This window comes from Musca domestica, unplaced genomic scaffold, assembly GCF_030504385.1.
Source record: "Musca domestica strain aabys unplaced genomic scaffold, Musca_domestica.polishedcontigs.V.1.1 24, whole genome shotgun sequence".
Classification (NCBI taxonomy): domain Eukaryota; kingdom Metazoa; phylum Arthropoda; class Insecta; order Diptera; family Muscidae; genus Musca; species Musca domestica.
Window position 1 is genome coordinate 8,410,134 of NW_026712272.1, and position 24,698 is coordinate 8,434,831.

Here is a 24,698-nt window from a genome sequence, read left to right on the forward strand (position 1 = left end):
TAAACCATTAACTTATTGAATGTGATTAACCTCCCGCCCTTGCATACTCTTCCCTCTATTGACCTTTGCCCGCCCCCTCCGGAAAAAAACCATATAAATATGTGTATGTATTTGTTTAAATATGATACAGAAGAAAACCTTTATATATATTGTTCTTTATTATAGTAAATATATTTGTTTATTCCCTAATTATTATTAGTTTTCATCTCTTTTTTTATAAAAAATAACTTTATACTCGATGTTATGCCAAAGAATCGGTTAAAGAAATATACATTAATATATACCATAATCAGTTAGTTTTCTTTTTTTCTAATTTTTATGTTGATTTTTTTTTTACTATTACATCTCTTGATATAGTAAATACATAAAATAAAAAAATAATAATAAAAAAACACAAAAATAATTGTTTAATGCAAATCAGTGTTTTGTTGTTTTTTCTTTCATGTCGTCATATGCTCATGAATCTCTTTATTATTTACATTTTTAAAACAAATGTTTTTTTTTTCATTTTTGTATGGCAAGGTAAGGATGAAGTTTTGTGTTATTAAAACTCGGAGTTCAGACACAGAAGCATTTATGAAACATTTCTTTTCACATTTTTTAATAACTTTCTGTTTCTGAATCCCGAGTAATTTATTTTAGAACTTAAAATGCGATTAATTTAATAACAAATCATTACAGAAACGTTGTCCAATAAACAATATTCAATATAAGAAATGAAAATGGAAAAAAGAAACGTGAAAATTTATCTATAAACAGTGCTGTGGCATGTCCTTGACAGAAGGTGTCATATTGTGGTTCTATAATTGAGGCACGATGTGGATTCTATAATTAAAAAAAAATTAAGAAAACATCAATTTAAAAAATTATTTTTAAAAAAAATATGTTATTAATGGAGAGTATGGAGAGTGAAGTAACGAACAAAGGATACTTGGCAGCACTGAAAAGAAAGACAGCACAGAGAGAAAATCGATAATAAAGATGGGAATCAAAACAGAAAGGCGGACAACACAAAAGGAATCAAAACAAAACGGCCGACAACATAAGTGGTTTGAACACATTCACCAAAGGAGCGCGGAACTAATAACGAAGAAGCACATAAAATATTTCATTTCCAGCCATGTGAGTCACCCTGTGTTGAACAAAACATAAAGTGGCCTGGCCACACATAAACTTTTCATAATTTCTCATTGGTAGTGGGATTCTCTAACTTTTTTGCCGCTGATAACATAATTTGGTAACTTGCAAACGCAGAATTTTCATTTAGAAAGTAAAATAAAAATTAAGAAAATAATTTTAAGATGTCGGAAACCCTCCTACTATTCTCTTAAATTGTGGAGCATTGTTTACTTATTTTGGGATAAAATCATTTTTTCTAGGAAATAGTTGTAAAACTGTAAGCGTGGAATGTTCTTACACGTAATAGTATAAGAGGTCTGTCCGATTGCTTGCTATTGTCCAGCTAGTTTATGAATTATGGTCTTCAAACGGCCAATGAAACCGTCACACGCTGCCCGAATATTGTTCTGCGGTTTTTTGGCCCATTCCCGCCGAAGAGCTAGTTTGAGGTGATCGACACTTTGGTATTTTTAGTGCCAACCTCGCTTTCAAAAATACTCCAGACATAATGGTCCAACGGATTGGTATCCGGAGATTTGGGTGGCCATTGTGCGCTGGAAATGAGGCGAGGAACCTGATTTTGAAATCATTCTTGGGTGACACGTGCTGAGTGCGATGGGTGACGCGTGCTGATTCCTGTTGGAATGTCCAATGTCTGCGGCCAAAATGTTTGCGTGTCCAGGGCTTTCTGATGCCACCGTCGATTAATACGAGCGGAGAACGACCATCGGCTGTTATGACGGCCCACACCATCACCATGGTCGGCGCTTGAGTTCTGCTGGCCAACCGAAGGTCACATTTTCAACTGACCTCTTTGGCAAGTAAACACGATCATTTCGTTTGTTTACAAACTGCTGGACAACGAATGTTTTCTCATCGGAGAAACCCAAATTCGGCAGTTCACCACTTTCGGCCAAGCGAAGCAACTCCTTAGCTCTTTTGAGTCTATTTTCTTTCTGTTGCGTTGTAAGTTCTAGCACTTTTTTGAAATTCAATGGCTTTACCCCGAGCTCATTTTTCAATATTTGCCGAATGGAATATTGCGATATGTTCAGCTCACGAGCCATTTTTTCGACTACGGCAACGCGGTTTCTATCAAGTCGCTTCTTTACCTTTCTAACCATTTCTGCTGATGTTGCTGTTTTCTTCCGTCCACTTCCTTGACGTCGGGTTACGCTAACAGCTACCAGTATCACGGTAACGGGCGATGGTACGCGAAACAAAAGATTTATTCACATTTAAATGCTGGAGTGCTCTAGCGATAGCCGCTTGTGGTTTTCCAGCCAAATATACAGAAATCACACTATCTCGCTTGAATTCCATCACGAATAACTTTTTTTGTGGAAAATTCTCGCCAAAATGCTTTTTGTACTCTTGTAAACAATAGAATGAGCTGTCACTGGAATAATTTTAGCAGCTGTCAAACGAGTGGCTTAGAAGTGACAGCAGTCTGAAGTTGGTTGCAGTTTTTTCATCTCACCCTATATATACTTTGTAGGTTATATCATAAATATTTCGAGGAGTTACAAACGGAATGACTAAGCTAATATACACCTCCCCCCCCCCCTAGAATGGTAGAGGATATAAAAAAAGAACCCAAAACAATTAGGCTTTGGGATTCCAAATTAAAAATTGTAAAATTCTTGAACAGGCAAAAATGTACTTTTTTATGGATTATATGGAACGTACTTTTTTCTTTGAAAAACTTGCCTATACCTCACCCTTTATCATATACGCAGTTTCCAATCACATAAATCACCCTGTGTTAAATACTACTTAAAGTGGCTTGGCCACACATCAAATTTTAAGTATTCCTTTTCTGAAGTGCAATTGTTTTATAGGAAACGCAAATTTTAGATTCAAATCTCAACATATTCCAGCGCTTTAAAATATGTGTGATTGCTATTTAGCGCCTACTGGATTTTAATGGCAGAAAAATGTTATTGAACAAATTTTGTTTGACGTATACCCATTCTCACTTGAACTCCATGTAAAACGTACCTTAATATCATCAAAATCGGTTATATTCTCATCCGAATATCCTTTCATTGCCTTCGTGGCCACCGGGCCCATATAATTATTGACTATGGCAAATTCCATTAGTGATAGAAATACAAATACCGAACACGATGACATCCAGACGTCAATGGCTTTGACGTATGAAACTGGTGGCAGTAATTGTTGTGACTGTGTATTTTGTGTGGCCAGCGTTAGTAGTGATGTCACACCGAGTGTTACCCGAGCCGGTATGGCCTCGGGTTTAATCCAAAATGATATCCAGGACATGACCACAATCAATGCTGATGGTATATAGGTGTGGAGTAAATGATAGCCCAGGCGACGGCGTAAATTAAATACAATTGCTAGGCAGGTGAAGTTACCTAAGGATGGACGTGGATTAATGATTACTCTTCGTGGAACACCAACTGAACTCACCTGTTGAGTATTCTATGGTACAATCGGTTGTAAAATTATTCGATATATCTAATTGTGGTAATTCAATTTCATTACTGACAACCAATGGATCTGTCATATTCCAAATGAATACCAAATCGTTGACCGTGTGGGACACTGAAAGAAATCAAGGGAATTTAAAATTTATCTTCGAAATGGAGTCAAATTTGTTCTTACAGCTTTCGATCATCATGGAACAAACTTGAGTATCATGTGGATATGATTCAAATTTCATGGCACACGAAAGCACCAAAGTCAATCTGGGATTTGAAAAAAATAAGGTATTTAATATAAATAAAGCAGTTTTAAGGTCTAAACAGAATGAACACTTCGTCTAAGGTTTTGATTAGCTTAAGGAACAAAATGCTGATCGTCTATAAATAGTCGCCGACTTTCTGCAAGCCAGTAATGGCGAATAAAAGTCTTTCTAGTCGCCTATAAAGATAATATTTAAGTAGTCTATAAAGTCGACTTTACAGTTGCTTTCCAGTTAAAAGACGACTTTCTAGTTGCCTATGAAGATGACTTTCTAGTCACATCTAAAGATGACTTTTATGTCACCTAAAAAGACGACTTTTAAGTCGCCTACAAAGACGAATTTCTTTTCTCTTTTAAAAACCAATTTCTAGACGACTTTCTAGTCTTGTATAAAGATGACTGTTTGGTCGCCTATGCAGGCGACTTTAAAGTCACCTATAAAGATGACTTCTGGCCACCTATAAGAACGACTTTTTGGTCTCCTCTAAAGGCCTATAAAGACGATTTTCAAGTCGACTTTCATGTCGCTTTTAAAGACGATTTCACACGACTTTCTGGTCACTTATAAAGATAAGTTTCTAGTCGCAAGAGCAGAATGAAAGCGCTACGCGTTATCAACCACAAAAAGAGAATTTAAGAGTCCAAGTAGTTGGGAGTTCTGTCTGTATCAAAAACGCGTGACGCGGAGCGCCTTCATTCTGCTTTGTCTTTAAAATACGGCTTTCTAGCCGCTTCGCAGTTGTGAATTAGAACGACTTTCTGGTCGCCCTTTATTTATGGCGAATCTTTGCTGCATTTAAAGTATGGCTCGGATATTCCCGAGCCAAGCAACAACATCCATCTAAATCTCTAACTTATTCATTCTGTTCTGAAATATTCATTCTGCTCTTGCCCACAGTTTCTGGACAACCACTCTTACTTGGACATATACAGCAGCGTTTTATCATGATATAGCCACAAATAATGATTCGGAATACTCATTTCGTGGAATGTAACTTTTTTGGCATTCTTGAAGAAACAATCTGGCCGCCATATGCTGTGCAACCAATCAACATCCAATATACGATATTCTTCACTCATATTCTCAGGTAAACGTAAACGTGGATCACGCCAACTTTGTGCTAGAAATATATCTGTTACATAGGTCTGGAAGACGAAAAAATAGCAGTCATTAAAAATAATATAAAAATTCCCATAGTGATACTTACCATAGATTCCTCATCGATTGAATCTAAGGATAGTACCGTCACATGAAAATACACCACCGTTGGTTGGCCCAGTAGTTTTGGCGCCCGATTTTTATCATAAGATTTTGATGGTATTGGCAAAATGTCGGGTAGTGATAGACTTAACTCATAATGTTGTACGGTTTCTGAACTATCGGTGCCATTTCTGAAATTGTAAAGGAAATTTAAAAGCCTTGAGAAGTTTGATAGTCGGGTGAGGTGAGAAAGTGGCAGATGACTCCAATATTTTGCTTCCTATTAAAGGATGGCCTTGCTGATTCTGTGACTTTTTGCGCACATCTCGTCAGGCCCAAATGGAAATATTTAAGGCCAACCCAGAATGAAAGCGCCGAGCCCTATTTCACTACTTCCATATGGCATATACAGGGTGAAATGAAAAAAACTGCAACCAACTTCAGACTGCTGTCATTTCTAAGCCACCGACAGCTGTTATAATTATTCCAATGATATTCATAGTTTACAAGCGTACAAAGCATTGTAGACAAACAAAACGATCGTGTTTACTTGCCAAAGAGGTCAGCTCGTATTAATCGACCGTGGCATCAGAATAAATGCCGAATATTATCGCGAAAATATTCTGGAAGGCTTATTAAACATTTTGGCCGCAGACCTTGGACATTCCAACAGGACTCAGCACCATCGCACTCAGCACGCGCCACCCAAGAATGGTTACAAAATTGGGTTCCACCAAAATCTCCTGATACCAATCCGTTGGACTATTGTTTCTGGAGTATTTTGGAAAGCAAGGATGGCACTAAAAAATACCAAAATGTCGATCACATCAAGCAAGCGCTCCGCCGGGAATGGCCCAAAATACCGCAAAGCTACATTCGAGCAGCGTGTGACGCGTGGTTTCATTGACCGTTTGGAGGCCATAATTCGTGCCAAAGGTGACCAATTCGAACAAATCTAAACTTATTCTAAGATTTGATGCTATTTCCGACATTTTTTGCTTTCATTCAATAAAATTAAAAAAAGTAAAAATTATGGCTTTTGACTTTGTTGGAGTTTTTTATCTCACCCTGTACTATTTCATATTTTTTAACATATCCAGAACGCGGCACAACATATAAATCTATATGATTTAAAAAAAATGTCTACGAACCTTGTACCATCAAACAAAATTGCAAATGACATGTTATCTCAGTGAAAGGCGAGGAAAAGTGAAATTACAAATAAGGTAATATTCTCATATTTCACCTAAGCCTGTGACGAATTACACACATCAGAATGTGCAAAGAAAAACATAAAAACATTAGAAGCCATCATATGTTTGTCTTTTGTGAATCATCATTTCTGACACTCATGTTTATGGGTCGTTTGGGCGCCACTACAATTTTTGATGCACATCTTCAGAATCACGCGATTGATTAGTAAAATATTTAAAAAAAAAACTTTCTATGTCGCCAATGACTATTACAATTCACTTTTAACTTAACGTGACAGTTGCTATACGTCAGTATTTAAGTGTGTCCATATTTTGTGAAATAAACATTTTTTCTTTAAAAACTTTTGATATGAAATTATTCACTTATTTTCATTTTCACAGAACAAGAACTAAACCCCCGGGTCACCCCAATGTTAGTTTACATGTGCAATCATGCACATACACACACTGATGTTAGCGGATTAGTAATCAAACTCAATAACAGTACATTTTGATATGTGACATTTAAAAATATGAACGTTAAAGAAAAGGAAATCAAAATTAATGGCATTATGATTTAATTTGAATTGCACTATAAATATTGTTTTTTTATAAAACATAAAACCAAAATACCTATAACCATGAACACAATTGCACTTCAATATTGATTTTTCCAATAGATAACAATAAATTGTGATAATTATAAGGAATTTGTTTTGTCTCAAACGTTTCGCAGTTATAAACATTTTTCTATTATTTTCTTTGTTATTTATAATTTTTATATATTTTACACTCGTTCTCTTTGGATTTGCTTGTTGTTTAGCTTATTTCTATATTCTTTATTGTGGTATTTAGATGGGATTTGCAGTAAGACAATGACCACGGCGATTCAGGTTTACGGGCGAAAGATTTTAGCAAAAGAAACAAGTGATTTTGTGATTAAAACACCGTTATTGAAACACGTTTTGTTATTTACAATATTTACAAATTATCTATTTAAAATTCACTCAATACTTTATCACTATTAGAAATTTTTTGCTAATATTTGTTTTATTGTCGATTTTAGAGAGTATTTTTTCGCGTTCATTTTAATTTCCCAGCTAATGTCTAAATTTAATTTCTATGGTTTCTCTAGCTGTGCTTTTCATAGCATGACATTTGCATTTTGTATTTTGTAACGTATGCGTTGACAATTGTACAATTGGCAAAGAAAATACAAATAAAAACATTAGAATAAGTAAACCAAAAAAGGTAAACATAACCTAAAAAACGCATTTCAATGAATATACCCATAAAATATCAATTAATTGGTTATCCCATTACATTTTCTTTATCAGAAAGCTGCAAAAATTACTTAATATTTTAAATGGCTCCCATAAAACATCATAATGCTGTAATTTCTAACTGCCCACCTGTTGCTCTTTCACAGAGATGTCTTTTCTTTTGCAATGGCATGGCATTGCCAGATTAAAATGTATTTGATTTATTGAACAGTGTTATCATTTCACTGAGAATAAGGCGAGCTCCCGGTTTATTATTTCTGTGTGATTTTCACACTAGTTCATGGCCTCTTTTCAATGAATCATTCAATTGAACCTCGTTTGGAGCTCTCAACATCCAATACTTAAGCAAGAATGTACAAAAGAATTTATTTATTTAAATAAAACGGAAAAAAGGCAATAGTAACCCCCCAAACGATTGGTTAAATATAAAATGGACTTTCCCCAACAAATTGAAGGTAAGTAATTTTAAAATTCCTTAATGGCGTTGCTTGTATTAATGAAGAGAAAAAATTTTCATTTTAGCATTGGATATATCCCCAAAGTAGAAAAAATCAATTTTCATTGTGAATGTGTGTGTGTGTGTGCGATTTGTGTGAAAAATTGGGTGGCAAATGGGGTGCGTGTATACATCCCTTGAGTGTTTCCTCGTAAAGGGGGGAGGGGAAGGGGGACGAGCTCCAGTAGGCAATGTGTATGTAATGTAAAATGCATATGATAACTGAAGTATGGAGTGGGAATATATACCAAGTACACAAAGGGGGACCGAACAAGGGTGGGGACATGCACCTTGTAGCCTTTTAGTGTGATGTGCGAAATCTATTGTAAAGTTCTAAACATACTTTTCCGTGATTTTCTTTTCGCTGTGTGCATTGTTGTTGTACATTTGGCCGGTGTTCTATTCCGACGATGCACTCAGTCAGTCAGTGGTATGCCTTCTTTGTTTCAAGTGAATATTGATTTTTTTCGTCTTCTTTATTTAGATAATTCTTTCATTTTTTTTAAAGCCGAAGAGCAAGCAGCATACAATTCAATTGTTTTTTTAACCAAATTATTTGTTATGTATAACGAACGGACAACGCAATGATGCTGGTACTTGATGGTATGATGACGTTATTTCATGGGATTAAGTATAGTATTGAAATGTATATTTCTTTGTTGTTGTTGTGAGTAATTTTGTGATTTTTTTCTTAAAGCAATGTACACAACGCAATCAAAGAATTAAATTTTAAATTTGGGGAGAAATGGGAATGATGTCCAAATAATCTGCATTTTGATATGGAAATATCTTCATAGAAGCAGTTATACTTAATATTTAAGCGTTTTAAGAAATCCAAAAGTTCATTGGCAAACAATTTCCATAAAAAACTTGTAATTTCGGCCGATATTCCTGTGCACACAACTAAATAGTATTTTGACATAGAATTTATAGAGCTCGAATTCGTGAAATATTTAGGTGTAAAACTTAAAAATTATTAAAAAAATCACAATGGGAAGCTACCCTAAAATTAATAGACTTATATGCGGCCTAAAGATAAAGTCAGTTCTTTTCACACAAAACAAATGTGCCATAACTCAAATGATCTGTTTTTCTTAAATGATTACAAACCCAATTCGACTAAATTACTTACCCTCTTCTTCTAAAGATATTCAAAATCCATAAAATTTTTATTAATTAATCGATTTTGTTTTGGCTTCATTTTTGAAAAACAAACAAGACAATTGTACAATTTATGATTTACCCTAATTAAATTCAATTAATATTTTCTGTTTTTTTTTATATATTTTAAGATACTCATCATATACAAATCATCACCACCACTTCCCACCACAATAAAATATTGTTGATAATCGGCTATTGAGTAGTAAAGCAAAATTAAAATCCCACCAAAAATAAGTAAACATTTGAAAAAACAAAACATACTCCCCTCTATATCTTTAAACCCAAAAGAAGATATTAGTTTTGTATTTTCTTTAAAAATACAAAATCTCCCATCCAAAAAAAGAAACAAACAAATAACTAACAAATTTTAACAAAAACCAAATCACCTCCTCTTTAACGCTGCTAACACAGAAACACTTGTGGCTAGATCACCATCGGTCTATGATGTTGTAATGGAATCACCGCTTTATGCGGTCTCCAGATTAGAACGTAATACACGTGGCAGTTTTGGTGTTATGGATGGTTTTGGCCAAACCAAATTGATTGAATCGGTTACGGCTGGCAGTAATTTCAATTACATTGATAAAATGGCTTCAAGCATGAACAGCAGCACGACCATGGATGATACAACACCCAGTGATTCGGGAGTTCAAATGCTAGACTCCGAATCAAGTGAATTGATGGCGGAGTCCATAACATCGCAGACTGGGTTTGAGTTTGAGGAACATAGCAAACCATTGGATTTGGGAAAAAATGAAAAAGGCCAAAATAAAGATGCATTGATTGTGATACCTGCTGAAGAGACCACGGTGATGGACAGTAATTCCAATGTAACCGGGGTAACGGCAAGCAATACGGTCGCTGGAGCTGCTTTGGTGGAAGAAGCCATGACAATAAGTCAATGTTCAACATTTGATACAACTGAAAATATTGTCTACAGGCGAAAGGTGCGTAAAACACCCAGTGTGGCCAAGGCTCCCAAGAAGAGAGTATCATTCCATGAAGATATACTTAAAAATACTCGTACCGATAATATACATATAGAGCATGGTTTTATAACCTACAAGGCGGGCGTACAACGACGTATGGCCCCGGCAATGGGCCAGGCTGGACGTTACTCTTGGTGTTCGGAAGGTGATCGACAACGTTCCTCTGAACTTTGTAACTCTCAGGAAGGTGAGGAGGGTGACGAAACAGCAACTGAGGATGGTGGACCAAAACGTCGAGGACGAGTGGTCTATCGCAATGCCTGTTCGGATGTTTTGGATTATGGAAATTCCGATATTTATGACATGAATGAAAGTCAATGTTTGCAATATGATAATTCGGGTGTTTTTGAATATGCCCCCAATGAAAAGAAAATTCCAGGAAACGATGTTCCGCAGGCTGCTGAGAAGCAGGCAAATAAACCAGAGCTCTACAAATGTTCATGTTCCAGCTCTAACTCAAGCTTGGATTCTGATGAAAATGACAAAAATTCGAATGGTCAAAGTTATGGCCAGGCCAAGAGTAACTCCTGTGATTGCATTGGCATGAGTAATGCCAACAACAACATAATTGGTTGGTATTTGCAAATATCTCCTTTGTTTGAATTCCTTTTAAAAATGTCTTTTCTTTTAGGTGACAATTGTTATTATTCCGAACCCAATATTGATTTTGATGAAAGTCCCCCACGCCAGAAGTCGGTGTGGAACAAGGAAAAGAAACCCAAATCAAGTTGCCTGAAGAAAACCAAATGCCACACCAATATCATACACGAACAAGATCTCAACACCAAAGTCAAGAAGTTCAATGTCCATGACATGAATCAACTGCTGGATAATAGCAGCAAAATGATTTTTGGTTCATTGAAAAGTATTTTCACTATGCCATTACCGGAACGTGGGGTGCCAGAAGGTTCTGAAGATTTGCAGGCCGTGGTTGAATGTCTATCGGAATTGGAACAAACTCCGGAACATCATGCGGTCATCAAGGAAGTGGAAAATTTTGCCGATCGCCCTGAATCGCCACCATTAAAGGCCAAGCCTTTCCTCAGCAAAAGTCTAGACGGATCTAAGCAACAACAACCCATTAAGAAATTTGTACACAATGTCGACGAACAGCTGCGGCGCAATAAGGAGGAAGATATTTACTCGGCCACCAGGCAAAATAGTGATGAACCTCCAAAGGATGTTTCCAACAAGACAACACCACAATTGGTGCGTCAAATGGAATTTGAAAGTGACAATGATTTGTTCGCCAATGGCGCAGCAGCTGCAGCAGTGGCTACAGGCTCTACGGCCTCATCTTCATGTGACACTACCGCCACCACCACTGATCGTACACCATTTCGCAATAAATTCATTATCAATTGTGAGAGTACAGTATTCGAACACACCGGTGTCTCGTATTGCTATGAAACCTCATCGTTTAATGAACTCAACAATATGGATGATTTACACGGCAGCATTGCCAGTTTAATTGAAAAAGACACGCCCATTGCTCAACCCGAACCGGAGGTATTGAAAAGTGCATTCATGACAGCACCCATTGCCAAGACATTCTCCAATTTCTTTCGAAGTTTTAAGGATTCGGGAAAGGATAAAACTTCACCAAAGAAATTGAGCAAGAATAACAAACAGCAAGCCGCACAGCAGGAGGAAGTGAAGAAAATGCAAGAAGCCACGGAGAGTTATTTTGGTATGTCATTTTTTTTTTTGGGAAGAACAAAATGGGAAGAAATTTTACGTTTTGTTTTAATAATTTTAAGATTTTATATGGTTTGTCGGTTATAGATAGAATATACCCTGTAGATAGTATTCCATTGAAGATTACTCTATAGAAAGAAGAACTTGAAATGTACCTCGATTTATAGAAATGTACCTCTATTTATAGAGGACTTCTGTGTATAGAGATCCCTTTAAAGTCCATCTATGTATAGACGAGATTCAAACGTTGCTCTTTGAATAGAGGATCTTTTAAAAACCTATTCATGTGGAAGACCGCTTTTAGCTGTGATGTATGTTTGGGTGATCATTTGAAGGCCCTTTAGAAAGGAGAACTTGAAAAGTATCTCTATTTATGGAGGACTTCGGTGTATAGAAACCCCTTTAAGGTGCATCTATATTCAGGGTGGGATAAAAAAACTGCAACAAAGTTAAACGCCATAATTTTTACATTTTTTCTTAAATTTTATTGAATGAAAGCAAAAAATGTCGGAAATAGAATCAAATTTAAGAATAAGTTTAGATTTGTTCGAATCGGTCACCATTGGGACGAATTATGACCTTCAAACGGCCATTGAAACCGTCACACGCTGCCCGAATGTTGATCTACGATATATTGGCCCATTCCCTGCCAAGCGCTTGCTTGAAGTGATCGACACTTTGGTATTTTTTAGTGCCAACCTTGCTTTCCAAAATACTCCAGACACAATAATGCAACGGATTGGTATCCGGAGATTTTGGTGGCCATTGTGCGCTGGAAATGAAGCGACGAACCTCATTTTGTAACCATTCTTGGGTGGCGCGTGCTAAGTGCTATGGTGCTAAGTCCTGTTGGAATGTCCAAGACTTGCGACCAAAATGTTTGCATGCCCAAGGCTTTAATACACCCTCCAGAATATTTTCGCGATAATAATTGGCATTTATTCTGATGTCACTATCGATTTATACGAGCGGAGAGCGACCATCGGCTGTTATAGTGGCCATCCATCACCACACCATCACCATGGCCGCTTGTGTTCTGGTGGCCAACCGAAGGTGCACATTTTCAATTGACCTCTTTGGCAAATAAACACGATCATTTTGTTTGTTTACAAACAGCTGGACAACGAATTTTTTCTCATCGGAGAAAACCAAATTCGGCAGTTCACCACATTCGGCCAAGCGAAGCAACTCTTTAGCTCTTTTGAGTCTATTTTCTTTCTGTTGCGGTTTAAGTTCTTGGACTTTTTGGAATTTCAATGGGTTTACCCTGAGCTCATTTTTCAATATTAGCCGAATTGAATATTGGGATAAGTTCAGCTCATTAGCCATTTTTCGGAGACTACGGCGCGGGTTTTGATCAAATCGCTTCTTTACTTTTCGAACCATTTCTGCTGATGTTGCTGTTTTCTTCCGTGCACTTCCGTCGAGTTACGCTACCAGTAGCACGGTAACGAGCGATGGTACGAGACACCAAAGATTTGTTCACATTTAAATGCTAGAGTACTCCAATGATAGCCACTTGTGGTTTTCCAGCCAAATAGAAAAAAAGAAATTACACTATCACGCTTGAATTCCATCGCGAATAAATTTTTTTTCTGAAAAATTCTCGCCAAAAGGCTTTTGTATGTATTTAAGAGGTTTTAAAAGTCGTCCATGTTAAGAAGATATTTAAAAAAAAAATTCAGATACAATGCCTCCTCAAGATCGTCTATGGATTTTAATGTCCGGTCTCTTTAAATATTTTTTTAGATCGAATGTGCTTTTTAGGTGATCTTGGAGTAGAAACCTTTAAAGATTTATATGCACAGAATGCCTCCTATAGATATTTTACGGGAAGCTTTACATGGAATACTACCCATATGATTCCTTCATAGACCTTATTACAGAATTTATGGGTATTTTTACCGAAACTCTCCAAACGGCTTCTGTAGCTAGAAGACCTTTTAAATGTTACTCAAAGGCAGTAGGCCTTCTTAAGGTTTCCTATGAATAAAATACATTTTCTGATTTAAAAATCCGAAGATATTATATGAATATGTATCTTTCTAGAAGCCTTTCAGAGCTGGGTAACATACCAATGGTCTTCCATAGAAGAGCTTGGAAACATCATCAGAAAATTTCAAGATATTTTGTGAATATGAATGTGTCACTTTATAGAAGCCTTTCAGAGGTGGTTGATATGCATTAAGCCTTTCATAGAAAATTGTTTCCTTCTGCCTAGATTTTTTTTCTTTTTTGGAAAGGTTGAGCTTTTTTCATTTTATGTTTCCTATTTGTATTTTCCTCGTTTTTAAATATTTCTTAACTAGATCCAATTTAAAATGAGATTTTTTCTTCAATTCGCAGCTCTCAAAATGCCCAAACACAGCGTTACAAATGCCGTTCCTTTGGCCAGCAGCACACCAAACAAATTTCCCTCAAATTCATCATCATCGACCATATCGGAATTAACAACCACCACCACTTCCAATTCGGCACGAAATCAACAACATCACAAATCGAATACTTCCCTGACAAGTGGCATAGCCAGTGGCAGCGGTGGCTTACCATCAACGCCACGCGGAGAAAGTCTTGCGATTGGCACCGATCTACGTAGTAATCTTGAGAAACAATCACGTCATTTACCCTCACCGATTAAGAAACGTTTAAGTGTTGTTGGCGCTACACTCATACAACAACATCCACCCCAGCGATACGGGGTTAGTGCCACTCAGCATCAACAACAGCAACAGCATCATCTTCAACAACATCCCAGTAATCAGCACAGTCTTCATAGCGATATGGCCATGTTCAGTCCTGATTTATATATGGGTGCTCGCGGTGGCAGTGGTCGTGATTCAAAGAGTACCATTCTAAGTGAAGAATTCGATGATATTCTAACCATAACAACCGATACGGAAAGAAATGAAAGTGACATTGTTATCGTAGACTATCAAGATGTCAGTGAGCGCAGCAATGGCGGCGGCAGCGGTGCTTCGGCCATTGAATATGGTAATCTGTTGAAACCACCACAACCACCAGCCAAAACATCATTGATAAATCGTTTCCTACGCAATGTAACACAGAAGAAAATACTCGAATCATCGATAAGACGTAACAATTTTTTTGCACACAAGCTTAAGACCGAACAGAAACTCTTCACCGGTAATCTGTATGTGAAGGGGGCGAGACCTCGAAATTTGGAGCTGATTGAAGATTTAAATGCTGAAATTGCAATGGAAATTGAAATGTCGGGTGTGAATTCGCCACGCAAGGAATTGGCAAATTTGGAAAGTGATTTACCGGGTGATTTGTCACGTTTTGAATTGGGTATAGGTGAGATATCGATAGATGTGTTTGCCGGTGTCCAGTTGAGCATTTTGAAAGATGTCACCGAACAGCTGATGAAAGTTTTCAAATTGTATACGGGCTACAGTAAGGAGGGTTATATGACGCCGGTGTTAGTTTTGTTGACGGATAAATCAATATATGTTACGGATCTGGTACGCAATCGTTTGTGCTCAAAATTTGTGCTGGCCTACAAGGAGTTGGATGTTATATTGGTAAGTTGTGAAGATATTAAGAAAATTCTTCTTTATTGAAAAGCTGGAAGGAAAAGTCAAAAGTCAGGCGGGGCCGACTATATGATACCCTACACCTCTTTGCATATTTCGTATTTTGAAGTAGATCAAACCACCTATCAACCTTTGGCCTTAGATCAGTTATAATTTGGTTTTAGAGGGAACTAATATATGGAAGGCATATCCAATTCTGAATCGAACCAAATTTGAAGGAGACATTTTTATCTTTTATACCGAATAACATTGCTATGGGGAGCATGATATCACTTCGAGAAGAATTATATTAAAAAAATATTTGTATCGGATCCGAGTTCCACCAAATGGAAACGTACGTCCCGAGATTCACTCCATTTGGGCTGATATTAGTCATTATTTGCACAATAAAAATGAAATCGGATTATGGATATATATGGGAGCCATATCCAAATCTGAGCCGATATTGATAAAATTTGGCAGAGATATTTCTGGGCTCTATAAGGTATCTGCTACCAAATATCATCCTTGTGGGGCGCATATTACGAATGTGAGGGACTTAAACAACAAATCGGATGAAACATATATATGGATAATTCTGAATTCGGGGCATATTACGAATGTGAGGGACTTATACAACAAATCGGATGAAATATATATAAATGGGAGCTATATATCTGAACCGATTGCCACCAAATTTGATGTACTTGCTTCTAGAATGAATTCGGACGGATATGCCAAAATTCAATTCATTTGGTCTGATATCGGTGCACAATTAACCCGAAATCGGTTGAAGATGTATATGGAAGATATATTTAAATCTGAATCGATCTTGATAAAATTTGGCAGAGGTATTTCTGGCCTGTATATGATATCTGGTACCGAATATCATTCTTGTCGGGTGCATATTACGAATGTGAGGGACTTAAACAACGAATCGGATGAAACATATATATGGGAGCTATAGCTATATCTGAATCGATTTTCACCAAATTGAATGTACATGCTTCTGGACTGAATTTGGTCGAGTGTGCCAAAATTCAGGGCATTTGGACTGGTATCGGACATTTAGTGCACAATTAACCTGCAATTGGCAGAAGATATATATGGGAGCTATATTCCAAGCTGAACCGATCTTGATAAAATTTGGCAGAGGTATTTCTGGGCTCTATAAGGTATCTGCTACCAAATATCATTGTTGTGGAGTGCATATTACGAATGTGAGGGACTTAAACAACAAATAGGATGAATAGGATATGTGGCATCTATAGCTATATCTGAACCGATCTTCACCAAATTCAATGAGCTTGCTTCTAGGCTTAATTCGGTCGGATGTGCCAAAATTCAGTTCATTTGGACTGATATTGGCCATTTGGTGCACAATTAACCCGAAATCGGTTGAAGATATATATGGGAGCTATATTCAAATCTGAACCGATCTTGATACAACTCGGCAGATGTATTTCTGGGCTGTATTTGATATCTGGTACCAAATATCATTCTTATGGGGTGAATATTCAGAATGTGAGGGACTTAAACTACAAATCGGATGAAACATATATATGGAAGCTATAGCTATATCTGAGCCGATTTTTCACATAATTTAATGTATCTGCTGCTAGGCTGAATTTGATCGGATGTGCCAAAATTCAGGGCATTTTGACTGGTATTTGCCATTTAGTGCACAATTAACCCGAAATCAGATGAGGATATATATGAGAGCTATATCTAAATTTGAACCGATTCTCACTAATTTTAATAGGGTTCGTCCTTGGTCCAAGCAAATATTGTTTGGAAAATTTCATCTCAATCGGATAATAAATTCGACCTGCATTTTGTTCAAAAAAATACATGGACAGACAGACGAACGGACTGACATGCATAAATCGACTCAGAAAGTGATTCTATGAAAATCCTCAACAGTATCTATGGGTCTATCTCGATTCCATCTTAATTTTACAAAAAAAAAATGCACAAAGACATAATACCCTTACCACTATGTGGTGCAGGTTATAAAAACTAGGATAAGGGACGTCAAAAAGCAGAAGCGAGGTAACTGAAAATAATGAAATGTAATTAACATACGACGTCTATGGAGAGCAACAACTGTCCTAGAGTTAGACACTACTATGGCTGAAACCCTTTTACAGGTCTTTTATAACGAGAAAGTGACAAAATCAAGACGCCTTCTTGAGTTCTTTCAGGGCTGGAGTAGGTCTTCTGTTTCTATGTATTCTTTTATGGTTGAAATGCATTCTAGAAGCCTTAAAGTCCTCCTGGTTTCTTAACTTTTATCAACTCGTAACAAGTATTTTTATTTTAAGTCAGAAATCCGAAAAGATGTCGTTTTTATCGAAAAACGAAACTAGAATTCAGATCTACTATGGCTGGAAACCTTCTTGAGACCTTTCATAATGAAAAAAGTACGTCAAAATTAAATCATCTTCTTGAGTTCTTCCATGGCTAGAAAAGACCTTTTAAAGACTCGAAAGACCTTCCCTAGCCTCTTGGTTCTCTACCGCGCTCTTATCATGCTTTTCCTTTCCATTTTTAATTCCTCTTCTTTGTCATTGTGTCTATATAATCTTTTATATTTTAAATACCTTTTAGAGGCTCGAAAGACCTTCTCTAGCCTCCTGGTTCTTAAGGTTAATCATGCTATTTCCATTTTTAATTTCTCTTCTTTGTCCATTTCAGATGGGTCCCTATGGCAATACAGTTCTACTTTCGAATAGTAATCGTGATAAGCAACAAGTTCTTCTGGCCGGTGGTCCATATCCAGCTGCTGGTTTAGTTGCAAATTTGGAATTATGTGCAAGGCGAAGTGGTTCCACATTGCCTGCCGTTGGACAATTGACTCTGGATCATTTGGCTCCGCTGCAGGAATTTGTACGCGAGAATTCATGTGTTGGCAAACATGATGCCTGGATGTATTATGCTGTGGTCAATGTACCCGGTTCAGCGTTGGGTGAGGTTGGAGAACAAGAACCATTGGGACCACATGCCAAAGGTTTTCTAATGCATCGACGGGTCAAGGAACACATGAGTAATACCACATCCAAACAACATCCCTGGAATCCGGGATATTTTCTGTTGAAGTAGGTTCTGCCTACATTTTTGATTTTCGTACAATTTTTCAATTTTGCCAATATTTTTCTCCACAGAGCTGGCGTTTTGTATATGTTTAATGATTCGACACAAAAAATACCCAGTTGGGCCATGGCATTGGCCGAATGTCAAGGTGCCCGTAGGGCTGTCAAGGCCCAAAGGCCTCATTGCTTTGAGATTATGTTGAAAAATAAAATGCTATTGCAGTTGGCGGCTCCAGATGAATATGTGGCTTCAGAATGGCTGCAGGCCCTGTTGCAGTCTGCAAGTGGGGTATGTCTGTCAATTGTTTATATTTAAATGAGGACCCTATGATATATTTTCCGTTGACTTTTTCAGCTCTTTGAAATGCAAGAGAAACACAAAACCTTGGGCTGTACATTGGTGGTAACCCAAAACCATTTGATAACACTTCGGGAAGACTTTACCACACCCCTGAGAAAGTTGAAAAATGAAGAAGATAATAATAATACACAAAAAGTCGAAACTCAAACTACAAACGCTACAAATATAGAGGAAGAACAATATGCACCAGAAACTGGAAGTTTGGTAGGTGGAAAGGGATTTGAAGAGAAATTTTTAGATTTCTTAAAATTGATTTAAAATCTCAAAACCAAATTAAACTAATCTATATATTTTTTACTTACAGCTAAGCTCTGCCATGAGTACACCAACACGCAACACACTACGCTCGGAATCCTCAATGAATTCAACACCCACAAAACTATCGCAACTATCACGTTCGACGACAACATGCAACACCACGTTGGCGTCATCGTTGGCAAGCAATAATGTCACTCCAACATACCTTTCAATGCGCTCAACTAGGCAACCTGGTGATATTTTAATGGGTGCTCAGCAACAACCAACAACTTCACGTTCCGCTGCCCGTCACACTGCCATGAGTAGTGTCTATGGCAAAAACTCGGGTCTGGAAATACTAACATGTGCCGATATCAAAGAAATGACCGGCATTAAAATACCCTCACACACTGATACTTGGTGGTGTATTCTGGAGTTTTCATGTCAGGAGGTACGCGAATGCTCCGATGATTTGGTGATATTTTTCGCCAGCAGCACTGAAATGCAAAGGTTTCTACGTCTGTTGGAACAGCTGTGGCAGGCCAAAAATGTGAGTAGAAAATGGAAAATAGAATTAAGCACAATTTGGAAAGACCAAATGAGAGGTCATTTTAAAGGGGAAAAAGAATCAGACGCAAAGAGATTGTTGTTGTAACATTTACACTTTTTTGGTTTGAACTCCGGTTTTAGCTCCAGATCCAAAAATTCGGCTACTTTCACAGGCTGCAACCAAATATCATCTGTAGTGAGTGTACCGTAATCTAGGGGCCCGACACAAATGGCAGAAATTTTGCACATTTTCGACTATTCGTGCCCAATACGAATGGCGACGACTGCACCATCCTGAACGTAATGGCGCCAAAAGTACCCTGGTTTGTATAGGCAGGCGACGTTTTTCAGCTACAATGGGTGGGGTGTGGACTCCGAGAACGGCATGCATACTGTAATTGTTGATGGCATCTGTATGAATGCCACTCAGACCTGCCTTATAGGCTTCTTGATCTACATATTAAGGGAGATTTTTTCAAAGCTATAGGAAAATTAAAAAACCCATACAATTCAGAAAAATGCGTGAATTTTTTAATGAAATTTAACGCAACTGCGTCTCAAATAGTTCATTCGCGTAGTCCAATATGGTCCTACTCTTTCTAGTATTTCAGGAATAAACGCTTCAATGTTGTCTTGCAATGTTTCAGTTGAATCAAGTTCGTCTATGTAGACATGAGCTTTAACACGGCCCACCAAAAATAATGTAGAGGGGATTGAATCTTACAATCTAGGCGGCCGAACATGAAATGAAATGTTCACCGTATTTGCCGGCCAATAAGTCAATTATAACGCGTGCTGTGTGGCTCCGTCTTGTTGAAACCACATGTCATGCGAAAGTTAAGCTGTTATATTTTGGGCAAAAATAGAGTAGAATATCATCTCACAGGCCCTTGAAATTTTCAAGAACTATTTTTTGAAGACTATCAAAACTAAATTAATAATACCCTCAGCCATATGTCTATAGAGGGTATGTATCATTTGATGTGGCCAAAACATGACTCATCGAAATAACGGTTTTAGACCCCAATTCACTTTGGACCAAATCCGTTTCAGGATATTTGGAGTCGATCTAGCGATTTCCGTCCGTCCGTCTGGCTGGCTGGTGAGCACGATAACTCTCGAAGGGGGTATCCGATTTGATCCAAACTTGATACATCGCAATATTATTGTCAAACTTAGATCGAGTTCGGAGATGGAAAATATCGGTCCACTCCATTTGGTACCTACCACACAAAATGTCAAAATTTTCAAAGAAAATAATATACTGCACAGAAAGAGAAAGGATAGTCCGATTTTGCTCTAACTTTGCAAATCCTAATATTTGCATGAGTACTAGGTCAGGTGAGAAAATGGACATTATCGGTCCACTCCATGACCACAAAGGGTCAAAATTTTGAATAATTATAACTCTTATAAAATGTGATGTAAGTGCCCGATGGTCTTCAAATTGCACACATCACAATATTTTTATTAACCCAAGGTCTGGTGTGAAGATGGGATATATCGGTCGACTCCTTCCGGTACCTCCTCAACAAAGGTTGAAAATTTTGAATATCTGTTATGCTCATAAAATGCGATATTAACATTCGATTCCATTCAGACTTGGCATATCTCAGTATTTCCATCAACACAATATCTGTTATAAAGATGGTAGAGATCGCACCATACCTTCTGGTACCTCCCACACAAAGGATCAAAGTCTTGATCCTTAATTTTTCTCTTCTCCTGGTTCTCTTAATTTTTCACACATAACAATATTTTTTATTAACCCAAGATCTGGTGTGAAGATGGGATATATCGGTCGACTCCTTCTGGTACCTCTCCAACAAAAGATATTTTATAAAGATGGTAGAGATCTGACCATACCTTCTGGTACATCCCCCACAAAGGGTCGAAATTTTAAATAACCAAAACGGTCACAAAAGCCGAAATAAGCATCTGGTTCCCTTAATTTTTCACATATCACAATATTTTTATTAACCCAATGTCTGGTGTAAAAATGGGATATATCGGACCATTCCTTCTGGTACCTCCCTCACTAAGGGTAAACGTTTTGTATAACCAAAACGATTATAAAATCTGAAATAAGCATCCGGTTCTCTTCATATTACACACATCACAATATTTTTGTTAACCCAATGTCTGGTGTGAAAATGGGATATATCGGACCATCCCTTCTGGCACGACCATAAAATCAAAACGATCATAAAAGTCGAGAAAAGCATCCGGTTCTCTTCAAATTTCACACATGCCTTATTTTTACTAACACCAAACTTGCTATGAAAATGGGATATATCGGCGAACTCTTTGTGGTACTTTCCCCACAATAGGTTCAAATTTTTGAAGAACAAAACGCCCATAAAACGCCAAATAACCATCCAACTCTCTTCAAATTGAAAATATCCAAAGCCTTTTGCTAACGCAAAATCTGTTGTGAAGATGATAGATATCTGCCAACCATTCTGGTACCTCACCCACAAAGGCTCACAATTTACAATACTTATATTCGATTTCCTTCAAATTTTGCACATACAAATATTTTTATCTGTATTAGATAAAGTATTAAAATAGATTACTTCGGGCCGCTATATTTGTTACCTCACGCATATTTTCAAAATTTCCAAAAATTTGCATGTATTTCATATAAAATATAGGAAGTAGTCGATATGGTCCAAATCTGGCAAGTTGTAATATTTTTTTTTTATCAGTCTTAGTTCAGATACGAATTGCTCAGTATTGGCCAACTGCTTCGGAACCTCGCCCATAAAGGGTTAACAGTTCGAATATCTATAACTCAAGGCTGGGGGTATACATCTGTCGGCAAAACCGACTGATACTATTTTGAAGAATATTTCATGCAAATGTTGAACGCCTCTCAATAGGTCAATCATTACGCGTGCACGGTCTTGTTGGACAAAAAAAAATTGGACATCATCTCACAGGACCTTGGACTTTTAAAGAACCAATTTTAATAAATCATCAGAGCTAAATTAATTTTTGAATAATAAATTATTTTTTTGATTTTCTATTTCCAGAATGACCTGTTTCCCATTTGTGTGCTGGATGAAGATGATATTATAGCTGAACAGTGTACCATGCTCTATATGGACATAAATCGTTCCTGGGAGCCTCTGCTATCGGCTGCCCTGGGCTATCCTCTATAAAATGCTTCTGGCAGAAAGTAAAACAAAGAAACAATAACTAATACCGAACAACAAAATAAGAAAAAGAAAATATTTTTGAATAACTAAACTTCCTTCTCCAATATCTTTATACCAAACAAATACTATTCCGCCTTGCCATGATGCCCTGATTTAAAAAAGAAAAAAAAATTAGCAAAAACAAGTTATTTTTATGCTTGACAAATAATACCGAAACATAGTTGGAGTAATGGAGAGATGGTTAAGCCTTGGTGATTGGTAGAGTGGACGAGCAGCTGATAGACAAAACAAGTTTAGCTATCTTTAAAATAAAACAAAAAAAGAAAAACGTAATCAAAACCTAGCTAGTCACACAAAAAGCAACACATGGCTACATAAATATTTTGCTCTCTTTTTTGTGGACTAAAAAAAAAAAATATTGTAATTTTTGTGATTTTTTTCTTTTGTATTATTTAAGTTATGGGTTCTGTATTTTTGGTTCTTGAATATGTTTTTTAAAGAAAGTATTTGAATCTATAACAAGCTCTTAAATTAAAATCATTTTGTAAGTTAAATATGTGATATTTTGTTTAAAAATCCTATTATTATTATTATTTTTAAAAAATATATTTAGTTAATATTTTTGATATTAAAATAGAAGAAAAAACAAGCAATGGATCTTAATTTTGTTAGTTAGAAGAGTAAGTCTTATTTTCCATGGATTTGTATATAAAAAGAATTGAAGAAAAATTGAAATGAAATAATTATGAATTATAGGTTATGTAAAGCAGAAAAACAAATTAAATCCATTGCCTTATAATTTTTGTTTTGTTAATATTTTTTTATCAATGGTTTTTTGCCTTTTTCTCACACACACATACACACAACGTTTAATTGTAATGCAACAAACATTCTCATTCTCATGTCTGGTACATTTCATATTTTACAGATACTTTTCTAAGCTAAAGGAACTTTTATTTCTTTTTGCAAAAAGGCTTTACTTTTTTCTTAAATTTAAGTAAAATCATTTCAGCCAAGCTGTATGTTATTAAGTTTTGTTGTTTCGAATAATATTTAATTTAATTTTAAGTTATTTATAAAAAAAAAATATTCAAAGTATCTTTTTTTTTTTTTTTTGGATTAAAACTGGCACAAATAATAATTTTTAATTGAATGAAATAAAAACAAATGAATTGTACAAACACCACATATATGTATTATTTTTAATTGAAAAGCAAACACATGACATTTTTTTCTAAACTTCCATTAAATTTTTTTAATTTGCTTTTTTCTGGTGCTTTTTACATCTCTTAAATGCCTTAAAACCCCACACCCACACAACCTTTAAACCTCTATGAAATGGCAAATAAAAAAAATTAAATTCTTAGTGCGCTTTTTCCCCCAAAACTCTTGTTTTTGATTTGTGAAAATTTCAAATGAAAACACCCCCACGTATTATACCGAAGAACATCTTCTTCAAATAATCGTCTTACAAACAAAATAAAAATTAAACAATAAAAAAATCTATTATTATTATTATAATTATTAATTAAACATTAATATTATACATATATATATATATATTTATCATATAAAAGAAAAGTGAAAAACCAACAATAATTACAAAAAACCAAGAAGAAGAAAGTGATGGATTGTACTACATAAAATACATATATAAAGGAAATAAACAAAAGTGAAAAAAAAAATGGTTTTTATTGAAGCTCGTCAATATGGAGAAAAAATGGGTCTGTGTGGGGAACAAAAGTTGCGAGAAATTAAAAGAAAAACAGCGAAAATTTGAATTGATAAGGTTCAGTACCTTATTTTGAAGTAAATATGAAAATGGCGCCCAACGTGTCAAGAATCGAAAAGTGGGTCTGTGTGGTGCACAAAAGTTGCGAGATATGAAAAAATACAACGAAAATTTTAAT

At 36.3% G+C, this 24,698-nt stretch overlaps 2 protein-coding genes across 3 annotated transcripts; one reads left to right on the top strand and one right to left on the bottom strand.

Annotated features, from left to right (window-relative positions):
* Positions 1-244: 244 nt before the first annotated feature.
* Positions 245-7,331, bottom strand: LOC101895754 (glycine receptor subunit alpha-2). Its single transcript, XM_005191486.3, has 7 exons — positions 6,859-7,331; positions 5,040-5,223; positions 4,751-4,977; positions 3,751-3,833; positions 3,556-3,690; positions 3,121-3,500; positions 245-825 (listed from the first exon to the last, which is right to left on the bottom strand). The coding sequence occupies exons 1-7, from the start codon at positions 6,969-6,971 to the stop codon at positions 676-678; spliced, it is 1,272 nt and encodes a 423-aa protein (XP_005191543.1). The 5' UTR covers positions 6,972-7,331; the 3' UTR covers positions 245-675.
* Positions 7,332-7,788: 457 nt separating this feature from the next.
* Positions 7,789-23,567, top strand: LOC101890222 (uncharacterized). Of its 2 annotated transcripts, none has more exons than XM_005191452.4 (9): positions 7,789-7,963; positions 9,580-10,728; positions 10,789-11,847; positions 14,202-15,397; positions 18,086-18,486; positions 18,553-18,769; positions 18,836-19,045; positions 19,146-19,628; positions 22,663-23,567. In XM_005191452.4, the coding sequence occupies exons 1-9, from the start codon at positions 7,939-7,941 to the stop codon at positions 22,789-22,791; spliced, it is 4,869 nt and encodes a 1,622-aa protein (XP_005191509.1). In that variant the 5' UTR covers positions 7,789-7,938; the 3' UTR covers positions 22,792-23,567. The 2 variants fall into 2 exon arrangements, with proteins under 2 accessions (XP_005191509.1, XP_011295862.1); XM_011297560.3 differs by having other exon boundaries at positions 7,797-7,963; positions 9,297-10,728.
* The last annotated feature ends 1,131 nt before the right edge of the window (positions 23,568-24,698 follow it).

Bases quoted from the DNA above. Each gene is read 5' to 3' on its own strand.
- LOC101895754 (XM_005191486.3), bottom strand. From the start codon at position 6,971: ATGTTTATAACTGCGAAACGTTTGAGACAAAACAAATTCCTTATAATT. The intron at 3,834-4,750 runs GTAAGAGTGGTT...TTCAAATCCCAG, and splicing joins ACGCTGCTGTATATGTCCAA to ATTGACTTTGGTGCTTTCGT. The intron at 3,501-3,555 runs GTGAGTTCAGTT...GTCCATCCTTAG, and splicing joins TACCATAGAATACTCAACAG to GTAACTTCACCTGCCTAGCA.
- LOC101890222 (XM_005191452.4), top strand. From the start codon at position 7,939: ATGGACTTTCCCCAACAAATTGAAG. The intron at 18,487-18,552 runs GTAGGTTCTGCC...TTTTCTCCACAG, and splicing joins CCGGGATATTTTCTGTTGAA to AGCTGGCGTTTTGTATATGT. The intron at 19,629-22,662 runs GTGAGTAGAAAA...TTCTATTTCCAG, and splicing joins AGCTGTGGCAGGCCAAAAAT to AATGACCTGTTTCCCATTTG.